General features: G+C 46.3%; 1 protein-coding gene across 3 annotated transcripts in view; it reads right to left on the bottom strand.

Annotated features, from left to right (window-relative positions):
- The window catches only part of LOC310643944 (PH and SEC7 domain-containing protein 4-like), a 29,101-nt gene that overhangs the window by 4,493 nt on the left and 8,279 nt on the right, over positions 1–16,329 (bottom strand). For all 3 annotated transcript variants that reach the window (XM_083368646.1, XM_083368644.1, XM_083368645.1), the window contains exons 5-13: positions 16,032–16,229; positions 15,340–15,420; positions 14,325–14,437; positions 7,413–7,471; positions 7,109–7,198; positions 3,745–3,788; positions 2,617–2,777; positions 2,271–2,341; positions 265–410 (exon numbers count right to left, since the gene is read on the bottom strand). In XM_083368646.1, coding sequence (XP_083224772.1) covers positions 265–410; positions 2,271–2,341; positions 2,617–2,777; positions 3,745–3,788; positions 7,109–7,198; positions 7,413–7,471; positions 14,325–14,437; positions 15,340–15,420; positions 16,032–16,229 — 963 coding nt within the window. The remainder of the gene's footprint in view (positions 1–264; positions 411–2,270; positions 2,342–2,616; positions 2,778–3,744; positions 3,789–7,108; positions 7,199–7,412; positions 7,472–14,324; positions 14,438–15,339; positions 15,421–16,031; positions 16,230–16,329) is intronic.

Below are 16,329 nucleotides of genomic sequence, written 5' to 3'. Positions count from 1 at the left end.
AGACTCCTCTTAGAGAAAGACTGCGATAGGTAAGATGGGTGACCTATAAAATTTATAAATAAATAAATAATAATACTTAAAATTTGGTGGTGGCGAAGAACCCAAGAGACATGCCCAGGGCCATACTAAGGAGACCCCTAAGAAGACAAGAAATCTAGAAAAGGTCTCTCATTTCTTATTTATAAATTATTTCCACTACTTTTCTGCAGTAGACATTTGGAATGATGGCAAGGGAGAGCTTCCTTAAGGCTTGTGGGAACTCACGGGGCTTGGAAGAGGAAGACGTGCCCATCTGCAGTCTGGAGCTGGAAGACATGTGGCCGCTTGGTGTATTTGCAGGCTTTTTCTGCCAGGGCATGAGGTATTCCAATGAATTCTTCTGAGCCTGACACCTCCAAATGCTGCTCATCCTGCATGGCAGCCAAAAACAAAACAAAACCCAGCATCCAGTCAGTCCTGGGAGGGACAGTTATATTAATGCGGCAAGAGGAGATGTCGGGGTGGTGGTGGAGGGGATGACATGCAGCCCCCCTCGACACCACCCACTCCCACGCTTGCCATTTCCCTCCAATTTACATCAATTGAGGCTAGTCCTGCCCTCTGCCTTCTCTATAACAGTCCTTTAGATCAATGTTTCTCAACCTTAGCAACTTTAAGACGTCTGGATTTCAACTCCCAGAAGTTCAGAAGTTGAAGTACAGACATCTTAAAGTTGCCAAGCTTGAGATACACTGTTTTAGATGATTTGGTCCTTCCATCATGCCTCCCCTTAAATATCTGTTCTAAACATATCCACTGTTTTCAACCAGTCATCTTAGAGCTTGGTTTTCTGCTTCTTCATCTTTCTACAAGAAAGACTGATCTGTCATTGTTCTTGAAAGGTAGGGACCAAATGTGATCTAATGCAGAATATAAAGGGAAAAGGGAAAATCTACTTCAAGTTCAGCTTGGCTCCTGGCGACTTCAGGTCCATATCGTTTTTCTGGCAACAAATGGAAATAGCCTGTCTTTGCCTTTTTCCAGAATGTCTTTTTTTCAATTGCTCCATCTAGCCTACCACCCTCTATCTTCTGATATTTTCCATCTCTCATGCACGCACTAATCCTCCTTAGCTTTCTGAGATCAGAAAGCTGTGCAACACAAAATAAAGCAGAAAACTACATCTTATGACTTAGATGCTACTTCTGTTAAAGGATGCAAATCAAAACGGCTAGCTTATATTCAATTAAATATCTATATCTATTTACAGGACTTACTGAACATTTACCAGGCTTAGTTCAGGTCAGAACCAACTTTCTCCCCTCCCGAAGAGCCTCAAGGACCCTGCGGTCATCCCCAGTCATTTGGTACCCATCCCGCTTTATGAGAACTCTCAACCAAGTACTCCTCGACTTACGACCACAATTGAGCCCAACATTTCTGTTGCTAAGTGAAACATTTGTTAAATGAATTTTGCCCCCATTTTACAACCTTTCTTGCCACAGTTGTTAAGTGAATCACTGCAGGTGTTAAGTTAGTAACACAGCTGTAAAAGTGAATCCGGCTTCCCCATTGACTTTGCTTGTCAGAAGGTCACAAAAGGGGATCATGTGACTTTGGCTCATAAGTATGAAACAGCTGCCAAGCATCTAAATTTTGATCCCATGATCATGGGGATACTGTAAAGGTCATAACTGTAAAAATAATCATGTCACATTTTTCACTGCCATTGTAAATTTGAACGGTCATTAAATGAACTGTTGTAAGTTGAGGACTACCTGTATACAGAAGCTTTAAGTAATATCCACTGTCTACACCCATTTATGTATCTTTAACTACTTGGAATTACAAGTCCCTCTTTTTATCCTTTGTTGTCTTGGAGAAGACTATCTTCCCGTTGCTTCAATTTTAACCAGCATTTCACCTTGTCTCTAAGCAGTGGGCCTGCTCTTCCTTCTGTTTCTCTCCAGCTCCCACTGTTTACTCTTGTACAGCCACAGAAACACTTCTCCAGCCTTAGCTTCCCCTGGATTTTGAAGCCTCTCTGAGGCTTTCCTCACATGCCAGAGAAGCTCTTCTGCTGTCTGTCTACAGCTCTTTTTAGACGTTCCCTGAGCCTCTTCACACAGAGCGCAGGCGTCTTCTGGGGTGGCTTTTGGCAGCCATGCCTTGAGGGAATTCCCCCAGGGGCTGCTTGTGAACCACTCCCCAGCACATACATTTGTGGCCTGATGTAGGACAGTCTGGAGCAGAAGGCTTGTCTGCCTGCCTGCCTGCCTGGTCCCTGTTACCTTGAGGAAGTACAGCACTGTCCCCTTCAGCACAGCATGGAAAGTCTTCCAGCCTCGCTTGCCCCAGGGAGCTGCAGGGAGGGAGGGAAGGGCGGTCAGTTGCTTTCCTCTCACCGGTTTGCCCTCCCCCTTCCTTCAGGTTGCAGCCAAGAGGGCTTGGCTGTTTGGATCTTGACCTTAGAGCGCCCTCGACCTGGTGCCAAGCAGCCAACGGGTGACCGCCTGCAGCTTCTGCGGGGGGTGGGGGTGGGAGTAGGTGGGCAAGAGAGCAAGGCCCAAAGCCATGAGAGATTTTGCCAGCCCCTCTTTCGCCTCTGCTAGTCCAGGGCCACAACTCGGCACTCACTTTTCTTGCCATCAGCCTCCGCGTGCACCTTTCGAGCAAGGAGGCCCTGCTGGTATATTTTTGCCCCGGGGTCCTGCCACACAGTCAGAAAAGGGTTGGTTTTCCTTTGGGTGTCTGCAGGACTCAGGGGTATCTTTGCATCCATTCTCTCTTCCTCATCCCTGTGGGGGGAAGGAAACAGAAATTTGGCACAGGCTGCACATAGGAAAAAAAACATGTGAAAGACTCCCTCGAGGAGCCTTTTCTGTCTGGGAACCAAACAGTGTGATTTTGGACGACTTAATTGTACTAAGGATCAAAAAAAAGAGGTTGGGAGAAAAATCTGTGTTCATGATGGAATGGAAGGAAATGCCGAGTCTTCACCTGCAGATGCCTTTCAAATTTACAGCCAGTCTGGCCTGGTGGTTAAGGTACCAGGCTAGGAAGCAGGCCACCGTGAGTTCTAGTTATGCCTTAGGCATGAAAGCCAGTTGGGTGTCTTTGGGCCAGTCCCTCTCACAGGTTGTTGTGGGGAAAATAGGAGAAGGAAGAAGATGTGTTGATTATGTTCACCACCTTGAGTTATTTGTAAAAATAGCAAAGGTGGGATAAAAATTAAATAAATAATAAAAATAAATTTAAGAAAGTATGAAAGACACCATTCGCAATTTGAAAAATCATGTTTTTCTGTCATGCCACTTGGGCTTTCCTCCTGCCCCCAGCTTTCAACATTCTGGGCAATCCTGAAATCTTAAAGCATCCTCTTCCCTGAGCAGGTAATGAACTTGGGAAATATTACTGGGCCTCCTCCTTTCCTGTGGCAGCACAGCACAATCCTGACGTAAATTTGAGGCACAATTTAGGCTTCCAGTAGGGGCAAACAAGCTCCTCTGCCCAAAGTTTAGTATTTGGAAACATTCCCTTCTCCTTGTCCTTCTTGACATCCACCCCTCCAGGCTTAATACTTAAAACAGTTACCCCAGAGTGACAGTTACCCACCCACACAGCTTATACAGAGCAACCCCACCCCATCTCCTTTATGAGGGAGACGGGTGGGGCTCCAGGGCTTTCATGCCTTCCCTCTTGGACCTCAGCCCTCCCTTCTCCTTCCTCAAAGCCCCACCCCCATGCTACCTTGCTTTTACTTACACAGCCCATTCCAGTTTCTCATGACGGATGGAGTTATACAATGCCTGGACAGATAGAAAAAAGCTGAGATGTAAGGTTTCTTCCCATGCTTCTAACCCCCACCCTTCAAACTAAGCTCTCCCTCCTGAACTGCCAATTTTGGGGTTCTGTTCTCAAAAGTACCGCCAATCCTTCCTCAGCTATTATCAGCTGTGAAGAAAAGCTGGGAGCCCAGAAGAGTCCGGGCACTGCATCTGGTTGGGGCCGGATCCAGCCGTTCAACTGACTTGGCTGATGTCTTCAGGGGCGTGAATTTAGGGAGAGCCTCTCCCCTTCCCTACGGCCAGACCCTTGATCTCACTAGTTCTTCATGCAGGACTAGTTGGGGGGTCAGCACTCTTCACATTGCCCTTCATGTGCCCCGTTTGTCCTCTGTTGGACAGTTGCAGAGGGCAAGTGCGGCTGTGTCCAAAAACCACAGCTGTCCTCACAGGCCACCTGCAGAAGGCACATGAAGTTAATTTTCCTATACGTAACAGCTGATGGGAGATTCTGCTGCCATTTTTAAGAAATAACCCTTCTGGTATCTTGTATTTTTTTATAAGCTGCCTTGTCAACAAAGGCAGTTGGGATATAGATTCTAACAAGGACTGAAACTTAGTGCCTGATTTTGGGGTGGGAGGGGGGAATGAGGAATAACTACCCCTTTTCCATGGCAACCCCTGCCCTAAGGAACACCTTTCCACCCTGAGGTTCAGCAGGCCTGGACCCTCCTAGGCCCCCTTAAAGCACTAAAGACCCAGCTTTCCCCCAAGTGCTGGGATAGGATGAGGGGACTGCCTGTTGGAAATTTCACTTGGCTGCTAAGGCTTTTGTTTGTTCATTCATTTTTTATGTTGATGGTTTTAATAGTTTTTATATATTTATGCTGTTTTAATTCTTGATTGGGAGCTACCTGGTGTTTGATATAAGATGGACAGCTATATAAATGTTTTATAAACAAACAAAGAAATGGTAGATTGTTAAAATTGTTTCACTGGCAGATTAAGAAAGTTGTTGAGACTCTAGACAGAGTTCAGAAAAAAGCAACAAGGATGATCAGGGGCTGGAGGCTAAAAGAAAAAATGAATGGCTGCAGGAATTGGGTATGATTAGTATAATGCCGTGGGTGGCAGGACAGTGGCATTCCAGTATTTGAGGGGCTGTCACAGAGAGGAGGGGGTCAACCTGTTCTCCAAAGAATCAATGAATGGAAACTAATCAAGGAGGGAAGCAACCTAGAACTAAGGAGAAATTTCCTGTCAGTGAGAACAGTGGAATGGCTTGCCTCTGTAAGTTGGGGGTGCTCCAATACTGGAGATTTTCAAGAGATGGACAGTTATTTGTCTGGAATGGTATAGGGCAGGGATCAGCAACCTGAAACAGTGAAAGAGCCACTCGGAACCAGTTCCCTCACAAAAGGAAAAACTGGGAGCCGCAAAAAATGTGTGCACATGTGCATACATGCGCGCATGCGCAAAACAGGGTTTGACTGAAGAGTGGAGCCAAGGCGAGATATGCACCTACCCTGCATATTTGATTGGTTGAACTTTTTTAGTCCCACTTTTTTTTTTGGACTGCACGTCAGAGGACTGGGAGCCGCAGGAGACGGCCGAAAGAGCCGTATGCGGCTCTGGAGCCGTGGGTTGCAGACTTGTGGTATAGGGTCTCCTGCTTGAGCAGGGGCTTGGACTATAGAAGACCTCCAAGGTCCCTTCCAACTCTGTTATTTTGTTATTCTGATTCACAGCACTAGAACAGCCAATAAATTGGATCAGAGAGCTGAACTACCATCTAACTGGCCTGCTTCCCCAGGTGTTTCCATGATAAGCCCAGAAAAAGGACGAAGCCACAACCTCTCCTGAAGTAGCCCTTGGCACGGCACTGCTGCCTCACAGGGAGCTGTCCAAACACACTCCTGTTCTGCTTGGCTGTGGTGTAGACAGCCACAATAGCAGTCTTGTGACATCTTCCTCAGGCTGGTGTGACATGTCCCAGCTGATGGCCATACTGTACCACTCTTTTCCTCAGGAAGAACATGGAATGGCTACATCCAAGCTGGACATACAAACCTGAACGTTGGCATTTGATTCTCTCCTTCCTCGGTGTCTGTAAATACAGTCTGTAATATGAACTCTGTAACCTCCAGGCAACAATAAGCTGAATTTGTCCCTGCCTTGTTCCGCTACAGGTGTGGAACATTCCCCACAAAAACAATTAGGACTATATGTATGTCTTCTGATACATTCAACCAGTTAGAGCCAGTTTGATCTAGTGGTTAAGACACCAGACTAGAAAGCAGGAGACCATGAATTCTAGTCTTGCCTTAGACATGAAAGTCAGCTGGGTAACTTTAGGCCAGTCACTCTCTCTTGGCCCAACCCACCTCACAGGGTTGTTGTTATGGGGAATGTAAGAGGAGGGAAGTGTGCTGGCTATGTTCACCACCTTGAGTTATTTGTAAAATAATAGACAGCATACAAATAAATAAATAGTAAAACCATGAGCACTTTTTCCTACCAACTGTGGGAACTGGCTGATTGTTCCCAGAGAATGGGAGCTGAGTACTAGTCCTTTCCTCTGGAGAGAGCATTTGATGAATAGTAATAGCAACAGCACTGAGACTTATATACTGCTTCATAGTGCTTTACAGCACTATCTGGGCAGTTTACAATCTCAGCATGTTGTCCCCAACAATTTTGGTCCTCATTTTACTGACCTTAGAAAGATGGAAGGCTGAGTCAACCTCGAGCTCTGTCTGGATCGAATGCCAGGCTGTGAGCAGTTTGCCTGCAATCCTGCATTCTAACCACTGAGCCCCCAGGGTCAGCACTGCATCAGGGGCGCTACTGCTACATGAGGTGGATTGCTGAATTAGAGCGCCAAGGCTTTCTCTCCATTGGCCATACTGGCTAGAAGTGAGGTTTGACACCTTCTGGGCTACAGGCATCCCTTTCATTGTCTGCATAGAACAGACATGTCAAACACAAGGCCCGGGGGCCAGATCCGGCCCGCGAAGTGGTTTCATGCGGCCCGCGAAGCCATCCTGGAAACAGTGAGGCAACATCCCCCACTGCCTTGGCCCTGGCCCAGAGACCCCCCTTCTGCCAGAGACCCTCAGATCTGTCCCACTCCTGCCCAGGCCCCCATAGGCACCCTTGATGCGAACGATGTAGAGCTGGCCATGCCCACCCAGTAGGCCATATGCACTCTAGCCACGCTCACCCAGTAGGCCACACCCACCCAGGCCACACCGACCCGGCCCCCTGAGGGCAACCGGAATGCTTTTGCGGCCCTCAATGAAATTGAGTTTGACACCCCTGGCATAGAAGGAAGCTACACATACCTTTAGCAGTTCTTTGGGGAAGTCCTTGCCATCATTTAAGCCTGTGAGATTCACAACAAAGTCCTGACAGCTCATGCTACGGCCAATATTCTGATTCCAGAAGCATGTTGATAAGAGAGACAAAGAGAACTGAAGATGTTGCGCTGTCCATATTGCACATCTAAACAAGAACTATCATATCAACCCTATTCTATGGGTACCACATATCCTTTCCCACAAATAGTTTTTCTTTGTTCATACACCATAAAAGGCTGAAGTGAGTGAAGGTGAGCCAAGATTCCTTCCTCTGAGAGAGTCTCCTTACCTGCCCATGCAAGTCGGTATTGAGGAGCATCATGGCACAGGTGAGTGTATGCACAGCATCTGCAGAAAAAAGGATGTTGAAGAGAGATGTGAGAGATTCCATAAGCTTCTCCCACAACTAATTTGAAATGTCAGCAAAACAAGGAATTTGACCCTTCATTAAAAAAGGCCAGAGAAAATGAACTGAATCTTAAGATTTGCCATCAACATTCAGTTGTTCTGTTCTCTACTAGATGAACTGGAAGTGGTGGTTTCCTTCTTTTCTCAAACGGACATTTTGTAGTATTCTTAAGTATCACATCTTGAGATGAAAATAGAATAGAATAGAGTTGAATATTCTTATTGACCAAGTGTGACTGGACACACAAGGAATTTGTCTCCAATGCATAAGCTCTCAGTATATATACAAGCAACAAAGTAATAAATCATCAATGATAAGATTCAGTCATAAGATACAACGAACAAGTGGTAGTCATAAGATACCAATAGTAGATACCAATAGAAAAGATGAGAGGGATAATAGTAATGCAGTCCTACTACATGATTAGATATCCTTAGGCATAAGACAGTGCTGTGGGAATTATGTGTTTAGCAGTGATGGCATAAAGAAAAAAATGTCTTTTCATTCCTGCAGTCTGCTTTTAGAAGACTTTATAATTTCTCCATGATGGTGGATACCAAGAATGCCACTGCTTTTATTCTTCTTCCACTTATTTTTAATCCAGGTAGTCTCTTCAGCACTACCAACTTTTTTCACTTTTATTTCTGAGTGGGACTGTACTTTTTTTTAACATACAATGTAAATTTCTATTTCCTGTTAAGGTTAAACATGTTCTATTCTTTTGCTCTTATTCAATCATAGCACGTATCTCACCTGTCACCATTATTCCTATAAAATCCTATTTTTACCACTAAAAATCACTAAAGCTCAGAGGATAGAATGTAAACAATTGGATCATAAGCTTTGATTCAGAACATAATAAAATGTAAAGTCTTTGTAGCAAATATGATTTAATAGGTATAATGGAAACTTTGTGGGACAGCTCCTATTATTGGAATGTAGCTATAGAAGGAGAAAATGTCTGTTTGAAAAAAAACAGAAAATGTTTGAAAAATGAGTTGGCATGTTTTGCAAAGAGCAAGAGCTGTCAGAGAAACATTAGCTGTGTTTATGACAAAGGGACTACTTTGGTAGACCTAAGGATTGCCATGGATACAGTGTGTTGACTTCAATGAAGCATCTGACCAGGTCTCTTGTATCCTTGTGGATAAAATGGACAATTATGGCCTAGATTACTCTGCAGTCCAGGGAACAAGCCGTCAATCAAACAACCAGCAGCACAAGGTTGTTCAGAAGTGGTTCTGTTTTGCTCTGAGCGGGGCGGCCTAGGGCTCTGTTGCCAGGTGCTGTTCAACAGCTGCAGAAATGATGTAGGGGATGAAAGGGATTTCACAAATTTAGAGATGACACCAACTAAGAGGGGAGAATCACAATTCAAAATAAATAATAAATAAAATAAATAATTTTATTTGTATACCGCCCTTCTCCCGAAGGACTCAGGGCGGTGAACAGGGCAAACATATAAAACTACAAAATACAAAAATTAAAAAGGAACTAAACAAGATGTGCAAGTTAACAATAGATTAAAATACATTTAAAAGAACAATAAAATCCAAACCCCATCCCCCATCAGGCCAGGCCGGCTTGTTCGAACAAATAAGTCTTCAGATCGCGCCGGAAGGAGCGAAGGTTGGGCGCCATCCGGAGCTCAACCAGCAAACGGTTCCACAATTCCGGCGCGCCCACAGAGAAGGACCTCCCCCTGGGGGCCACCAGACGACATACTCTGACCGGTGGCACCCTAAGGAGGCCCCCTCTGTGGGAACACACAGGGCGGAGGGAAGTTGACGCCGGCAGCAGGTGATCCCTAAGGTACTCCGGACCCATGCCATGTAGGGCCTTGAAAACCATTACCAGAATCTTGAATCTTACCCGGAAGACAACTGGTAACCAATGCAGCTCACGGAGCAGAGATGTAACATGGGAGTATCGGGAAACTCCCAATACAACTCTCGCGGCTGCATTCTGTACCAGTTGGAGCCTCCGAGTGGTCCTCAAGGGCAGCCCATGTAGAGAGCGTTGCAGTAGTCTAAACGAGAGGTCACGAGCGCATGAGTGACCGTACGTAGGGCATCCCAGTCTAGATAGGGCTGCAACTGGCGCACCAGGCGAACCTGGGCGAAGGCCCCCCTAGTCACAGCTACTATGTGATCTTCTAAAGAGAGCTGTGAGTCTAGGAGGACTCCCAAGTTGCGAGCCCTATCTACGGGGGGTAATAGCTCACCCCCCCCATAGAAAGAGATGGAATATTCTGAATATCTCGAGATGCCGATACGCACAGCCACTCAGTCTTGTCGGGGTTGAGTCGAAGCCTGTTCCTCCCCATCCAGACCCGAACCGCCTCCAGGCAACGGGACATCACGTCGAGGGCATCACTGGAGTGGTTTGGGGTCGAAATAAAAAGCTCCAAAACCACGAATGATCTCTCCCAGCGGTTTCATGTAGATGTTGAACAGGAGAGGTGAGAGGACCGACCCCTGAGGAACTCCACAAGCGAGAGGCCTCGAGGTCGACCTCTGCCCTCCTCCCAACACTGACTGCAAACGTCCCAGGAGATAGGAGGAGAACCACTGAAGAACCGTGCCTCCCACTCCCAATCCCCTGAGACGCCGCAGCAGGATACCATGGTCGATGGTATCGAAAGCCGCTGAGAGGTCTAATAGGACTAGGACAGAGGAATACCCCCTGTCCCGAGCCCTCCAGAGATCATTCACCAGAGCGACCAATGCCGTCTCTGTGCTGTACCCGGGCCTGAAACCCGATTGGTACGGGTCTAGATAATCCACTTCATCCAGAACCAGAGGGAGCTGATGCACCACCACACTCTCAACAACCTTCGCAAGAAAGCGAAGGTTGGAGACAGGACGAAAGTTGTTTAACACAGCTGGGTCCAAGGCAGGCTTCTTGAGGAGAGGTCTCACCACCGCCTCCTTCAAGACGGCGGGGAAACTACCCTCACTCAGAGATGCAGATATAACCGCCTGGAACCAGCCTCGTGTCCCCTCCCAGGCCGCATAAACCAGCCAGGAAGGGGACGGATCCAATAAACATGTGGTGGAGCTCAGCCTCCCCATAATCCTGCCCACTTCCTCTGGAGTCACAGGATCGAACTCATCCCAGATAACATCGACAAGACCACCCATGTCCCAATCGTCAGACTCTGCCCAGTCGGAGTCCAAACCGGTCCGAATCCAAGCGATTTTGTCTGACAGATGTTGACTAAATTCCTCGGCACGACCCTGCAAGGGTTCCTCCCTCACCTCCTGATTAAGGAGGGAGCGGGTCACCCTAAACAGGGCGGCCGGGCGATTATCTGCGGATGCGATAAGGGTAGCGAAGTGATTAGACCTCGCCACCCTTATCGCTGCGAGATAAGACCTAATACAGGTTCTTAGTCGCAATCGGTCAGATTCGGATCGGCTGGACCTCCAACAGCCCTCTAGGCCCCGTCTCCGACGCTTCATCTCCCGAAGCTCCGCGGAAAACCATGGAGCCTGCTGGGATCTGCACCGGGTCAGGGGCCGCAAGGGTACAACTCGGTCAAGTGCCTCCGTGGCTGCCCTTTCCCAGGCTTCCGCTAAGGCATCCGCCGAGCTGTGAGCGAAGGAGGCAGGTGGGGACCCCAGCGCTGCCTGGAACCTCTCAGGGTCCATTAAGCGCCTGGGGCGGAACCATCTAGTTGGCTCAACACACCCACGGCAGGGAGTGGCAAAACGGAAGACCAGCCGCAGGAGATGATGATCGGTCCATGACAGGGGCATAACAATTGGGGAGCCCCCACCAAGATCATCTAACCACCGTCCAGATAGAAAAACCAAATCCAGGGTGTGGCCTCCCACATGAGTCGGTCCATGAATTACTTGCGTCAGGTCCATGGCCGTCATGGAAGCCATGAACTCCCGAGCTAACTCAGATGATAACCTAGAAAAGTTTGAGTGCATAGGATGTTTAATTGTAAAAAGTGCAAATCTTGAATCTGGACAGGAAAAAAGCAAATGTATAGGGATATGTTCAGGGCAACTGTCTTAATGGCCATGCATTTGAGTAGGATCATAGGCAAATGTGTGCTTTGCACCAACATAGAGAATAACTGTTCTATTATACTATTTTATAATAATACTACTAACTGTTCTATCATACTATTTTATACTAGTGCATCTAGGCACTGTACTTTAAAAAGGAAGCAGAGATGCTAAAATGGGCTCAGAAGACAGCTATCAGGCTGATAAAGAGATCTGGAAACTGAGCCTTGTGAGGAATTTTTAAAACAGACCTTTAATTTACAGAAGAGAAAGGAGCATATGATAGCAATCTGCAACCTTTTTTTTCTTGGAACCAAAAACATAGCAAGGAACACAGCAAGATTGAAATTGAAAGAAACAAGATTCAGAGTGAATAAGAGGAAAGATTTACTAGTAACAGCTGTTGTCAGTGGAACAGGGCTACCTGTCAGGCATAGATTGGTGGACTTCCATGCTAAGCATATACTTGAAGTATACAACTACAAGGTCCCTTTCAATCCATACAGTCTATGATTCTAGAATGATCACACTCTGCAGGCTTTCATTTATTCTATGCTGTCAAGTGGATGTTGACTTGTAGCAACCACATAGATAAGTTTTTCTCCAGAAGAAACTCGCCCTAATTTGGTGCTTCATGTCTTCCAACAGTGTTCCCATCACCACTGTAACTGAGTCCACCCCCCTTGCTGCTAGTCAACCTCTTCTTCCCCTTCCTTCCCCCTTTCCCAGCATTAAGCTTTCCCCAGAGGTTTAGGACTTTGCATAATATGTCCAAAATGGGATAACTTAAGCCTGATCATTTGTGCCTCAGGAAGGAACTCTGAGTTGATATGGATTCGGGCACCATCTCTATTTGTCTTCTTACAAGGCTCCGTTTTAAATGCCCTGCTCTCTTCAACTATCTTCTCACTTGTTGCAATTCTTCAAGATTATTATTAGCCTGTATTTATTATTTATTTATTATTTATTAATTTAATTTATATACCGCCCTTCTCCCGAAGGACTCAGGGCGGTGAACAAGGCAATACATAAAAACTAGATACAAAAATTAAAAATTATTAAAAAGTAATTAAACAATGCCCATAATAAATTAATACAGATTAAAAATTGAAGTCCATTTATAAAAATCCCACCCCGTCCCATCAGGCCAGGCCAGCTTGTTTAAAGAGATGGGTTTTAAGATCGCGCCGGAAGGAGTGAAGATTGGGCGCCATCCGGAGCTCGACCGGAAGATGGTTCCATAAATCCGGTGTATTTGCATGTATGGTTGTTCTTAAGCAGTAACAAAAGATGTAACAAGTATTGCAAGTCTCAAGTGCAGACTCTAGTCTGTTTATTTTCACTTTTCCTTCTTAAGATAGCATCAGTGCATAGATTTATATTTCCTCTTTTTATGAGCTTTTCACTAGACTAGCCAGTACAATCTAGGGGAATTTTTCAAAGATTCCCCTGGAACCCCCCCACAAGCCACAGTCTAGATAGCTTTTTCCTGTCTGCTGTCCCTACAGTAGAACATTGTGCTTATTATCTTCCTTCTGCACAGTGTCAGAGCACATAGCACAAAGCAGTCAATAAATGAGCAGAGCCCCCTCCCGTCCAGCTCCCCCCAAAATCCCCACTGTCTCATTGCCTGTGGAGAGCAAGTTCCTGGCTCGTGTCGTAGGATAGCCTCCAAACAGGAATTGTAGTCAAATGCTTGGAGCCACCAGACAAAAAAGTCTCTCATAAAATGGGTTAAATGCCCACCTCTGTGACAGGATGGGCTAGGAAGAACTCAAAGAACTAAAAGGGATAAACTCCCCTAGTAGTTTCTATTTTAAAACAGGGTTCTGGCAGTGCTAACCCATGATGAAAAAGCTGCTGAAGATAAGCAAATATATAAGCACATTGGAAATGGTCACAATGTCCTTTCTCCCTCTTCCTTCCCCTACCTATTCCAATTTCCACTCCATCAAAAAAGATATCAAGACACGAGTGGATTCTCTTTTTGCCCAGAAAATGATAGTGGAAAAAACAAAATTAAGGATGTTTTTAAATCCAAAAATAATTAATTAAATATTTATTAATGGGCATAAAAACATTTTTCAAAGAAAAAAAATAGAGTAATGCAAAATATGAACTGATGGCACATTCCTTTAAATCGCTGTGTGGAAAAATCGTCCCTATCCACTGGATTCCTCTGCCCAGTGGACCATCCAGCCTCCCCCAAGAACATTATATATGCGACTAATAACGTCCCTGGTTTTAAGGGAAGGAAATAAAAGTGGGTGTAAATGGACCACAAGAAAAATGCTTTGAATAAACTCAAAGCAATGAAAAATAGGACTTCCAGGTAGGAGGAAGAAATGGGAAAAAGCGTTCAAGAGAAATTTCAGTTGCCAAAGAGGTAAAACTGTAAGCCCCAAGAGAAGACACTAATCTGGCTACCCCAAATTCCAGGAGATGGAAATCATTTGCCGAAAAGGAGTATTTGTTGGTTGCCTGAAACCATACAACTACAGATGGTAAAAGAAGCCCAGAAAACCTACAACATGCTCAAAGGGAAATAAAGAGAACTGGTCTGCCAGCTGCCCAAGGAAAATGACAATAATATAATGACAGATAAGTTATCCAGTTCCTGTTTTGAGCCTGGGTTCTCTGATTCAGTTGGAAAACAATGATCCCACCCCCATCCCGATTTTGGGGCTAAAATAAAAGCAAGGTAAGCACAAGAGCACTTGCTGCCCAAACCAAAGCTTATGCACTGCAAGGCTTGGACTGACAGTCTCACCTGGACTAAGAGAGGCCTCAGGATTGCAGCAGTGGTAGCGCCGAGAGAAATGCATCAGGATCCGCTCCCGCTCCTGAGTCTCCCCAGTGAGCAGAAAGGACTTCAAGAAAGACCTGCCAAAAGAAAGGTCTGTGAAGCACAGAAGAGCAGGGAAGGTGCCTGGAATGCTTCTTTTCCCCAGGATTAGCAAACAGCAGCAGCAGCAGCAGGAGGCCTGGGAAAGAAGCATCCTCAGGGCTTCCAATGTCACCCATTTGGCATGGGGACAATACAAGGAGGCTGAGGCAGCTGAAGGCACTTCTACCTTCACAATGGAACTTCTCAGCCAGCTCCCTTTAGTATGCCAAGGACTGAGGTGACTTGAGACACAGCCGCCTCTGCTCAAAGCTTTCAAGGATTTTCCTTGCATCCAGGTCCCTTCCCACAGCTGAAGGAAGGTCTCCAAATCAAGCAGGCCTTGACTAGTAGCAGAGCTGCAGGAAGAGGCCACTTGATCTTTTCTTCCCATATCATCTTATTTTCCTCTTCCCATTTTTCATTGTTACTCCCCACATAGTCCAGCCATTCCCCAAGTTAGCTCTTGGCCTCCTGGATTTATTTATTTATTTTATTAGATTTATATACCGCCCTTTTCGGAAGGACTCAGGGCGGTTTACAGGGCATTTTAAAATCACATCAATATAAAATACAAAGTTAAAAGAGAATTAAAAGATTAAATTATCCCTGAAAATAAAACCCCAGTTAAAATTCTCAGCCTGGGCCAGAGAGCTCAAAGAGCCAAGTCTTCAGGTCCCGGTGGAATGAACGCAGGTCAGGGGCAGTCCTGAGCTCCACGGGCAGCTGGTTCCAGAGGGCAGGCGCACCCACAGAAAAGGCCCTCCCCCTGGGTGTTATGTTAGGAGGGAAGGGCACCCTCCCTCCTAATCAGGAAGGGCAGGAAATTTGGCCATGAACTATGAAGTTTCACTTCCCTTCTTGAAAATGGAAAGGCAGCCCAAGGCAAGGAGTACATTACCTTAGGGCTTGATCCAGAGTTTGCGCAGAGAAGTGGAAGAAGGAAAGGTAGGCCTCAGCTACCATCTGGCTGAAGGTATTGCTGTGGACAAATGTACAGGAACAGCTCAGAAAACCCCAAGCCCTCTGAGAGAACCTCTCATTCTCCTCCTAGGGGTTCTTCACACTTGCCTGGCTCCTAAAGCCCACCTCCTGGGCTCCAGGTCCTATGGCCATGCAAAAGTCCAAGCAAAAAGAGAGAAAGTGCTACTGCCATCCCCATCAGCCCCTTTGGCCCTTGCTTTTACTGTTTCTTCCTAATATTTCCCTCAGCTGGACTCCTGCTGACCAAAGCGTCTCTCCTTTGTATTTGCTTCAGGACCACAAGATTCTGCTGCTTGGGCTGCCTCAGAGGATGGCAGTGTTTACTTTGCACCTGCTCAAAATGCCCTCCATACTTGGCTATCAGTCAGCAGAGGGCCCTGTTTTCTAGAACACTGGCCTGGAAATGCGTTAGCTTCTTTGTTCGGGTGATGAAAGAACTTAAAACTCAGCATGGTGTGTGTGTGTGTGTGTGTGTGTGTGTGTGTGCGCGCGCGTGTGTGTGTACGCACGTGTGCGCGCGCACATACTGTGCAAGTAATTAAAGTGACAAACATTCAAATCCCCAAACGGAAGGAGGTGTGTAACTGAAGACTTTCAAGGCCATCTTACTTCTTCTGGAGAAAAGCAGCCACCTGAGATTTCTTGAACCCGTCCAGATGGTAGAGGCGAGCTGCCAGCCTGTGTGCTGCGGCCAGGTCTCCAGAGGTGCTGTTTGCAAGGAGCAGGGTGCCATTCGGTTCTGCTGTGACCTTGGCAGGCAGAATCTCCCCGGTTCTGCTGAACTCCCCTCCAAGTTCTTCACGACAGCTGCAGAGAGTGGAGAGACAGACAAAAAGACTTGGACTCTTGTCACAGCTCAAGAGAATAAATGCTGACACAAATGTAGCCATCCTGAGGCAACAAGGCA

The sequence above is a fragment of the Vipera ursinii genome (assembly GCF_947247035.1).
Source record: "Vipera ursinii genome assembly, chromosome: 8".
NCBI classification, from domain to species: domain Eukaryota; kingdom Metazoa; phylum Chordata; class Lepidosauria; order Squamata; family Viperidae; genus Vipera; species Vipera ursinii.
This window is presented reverse-complemented; position numbering and strand designations above follow the sequence as displayed.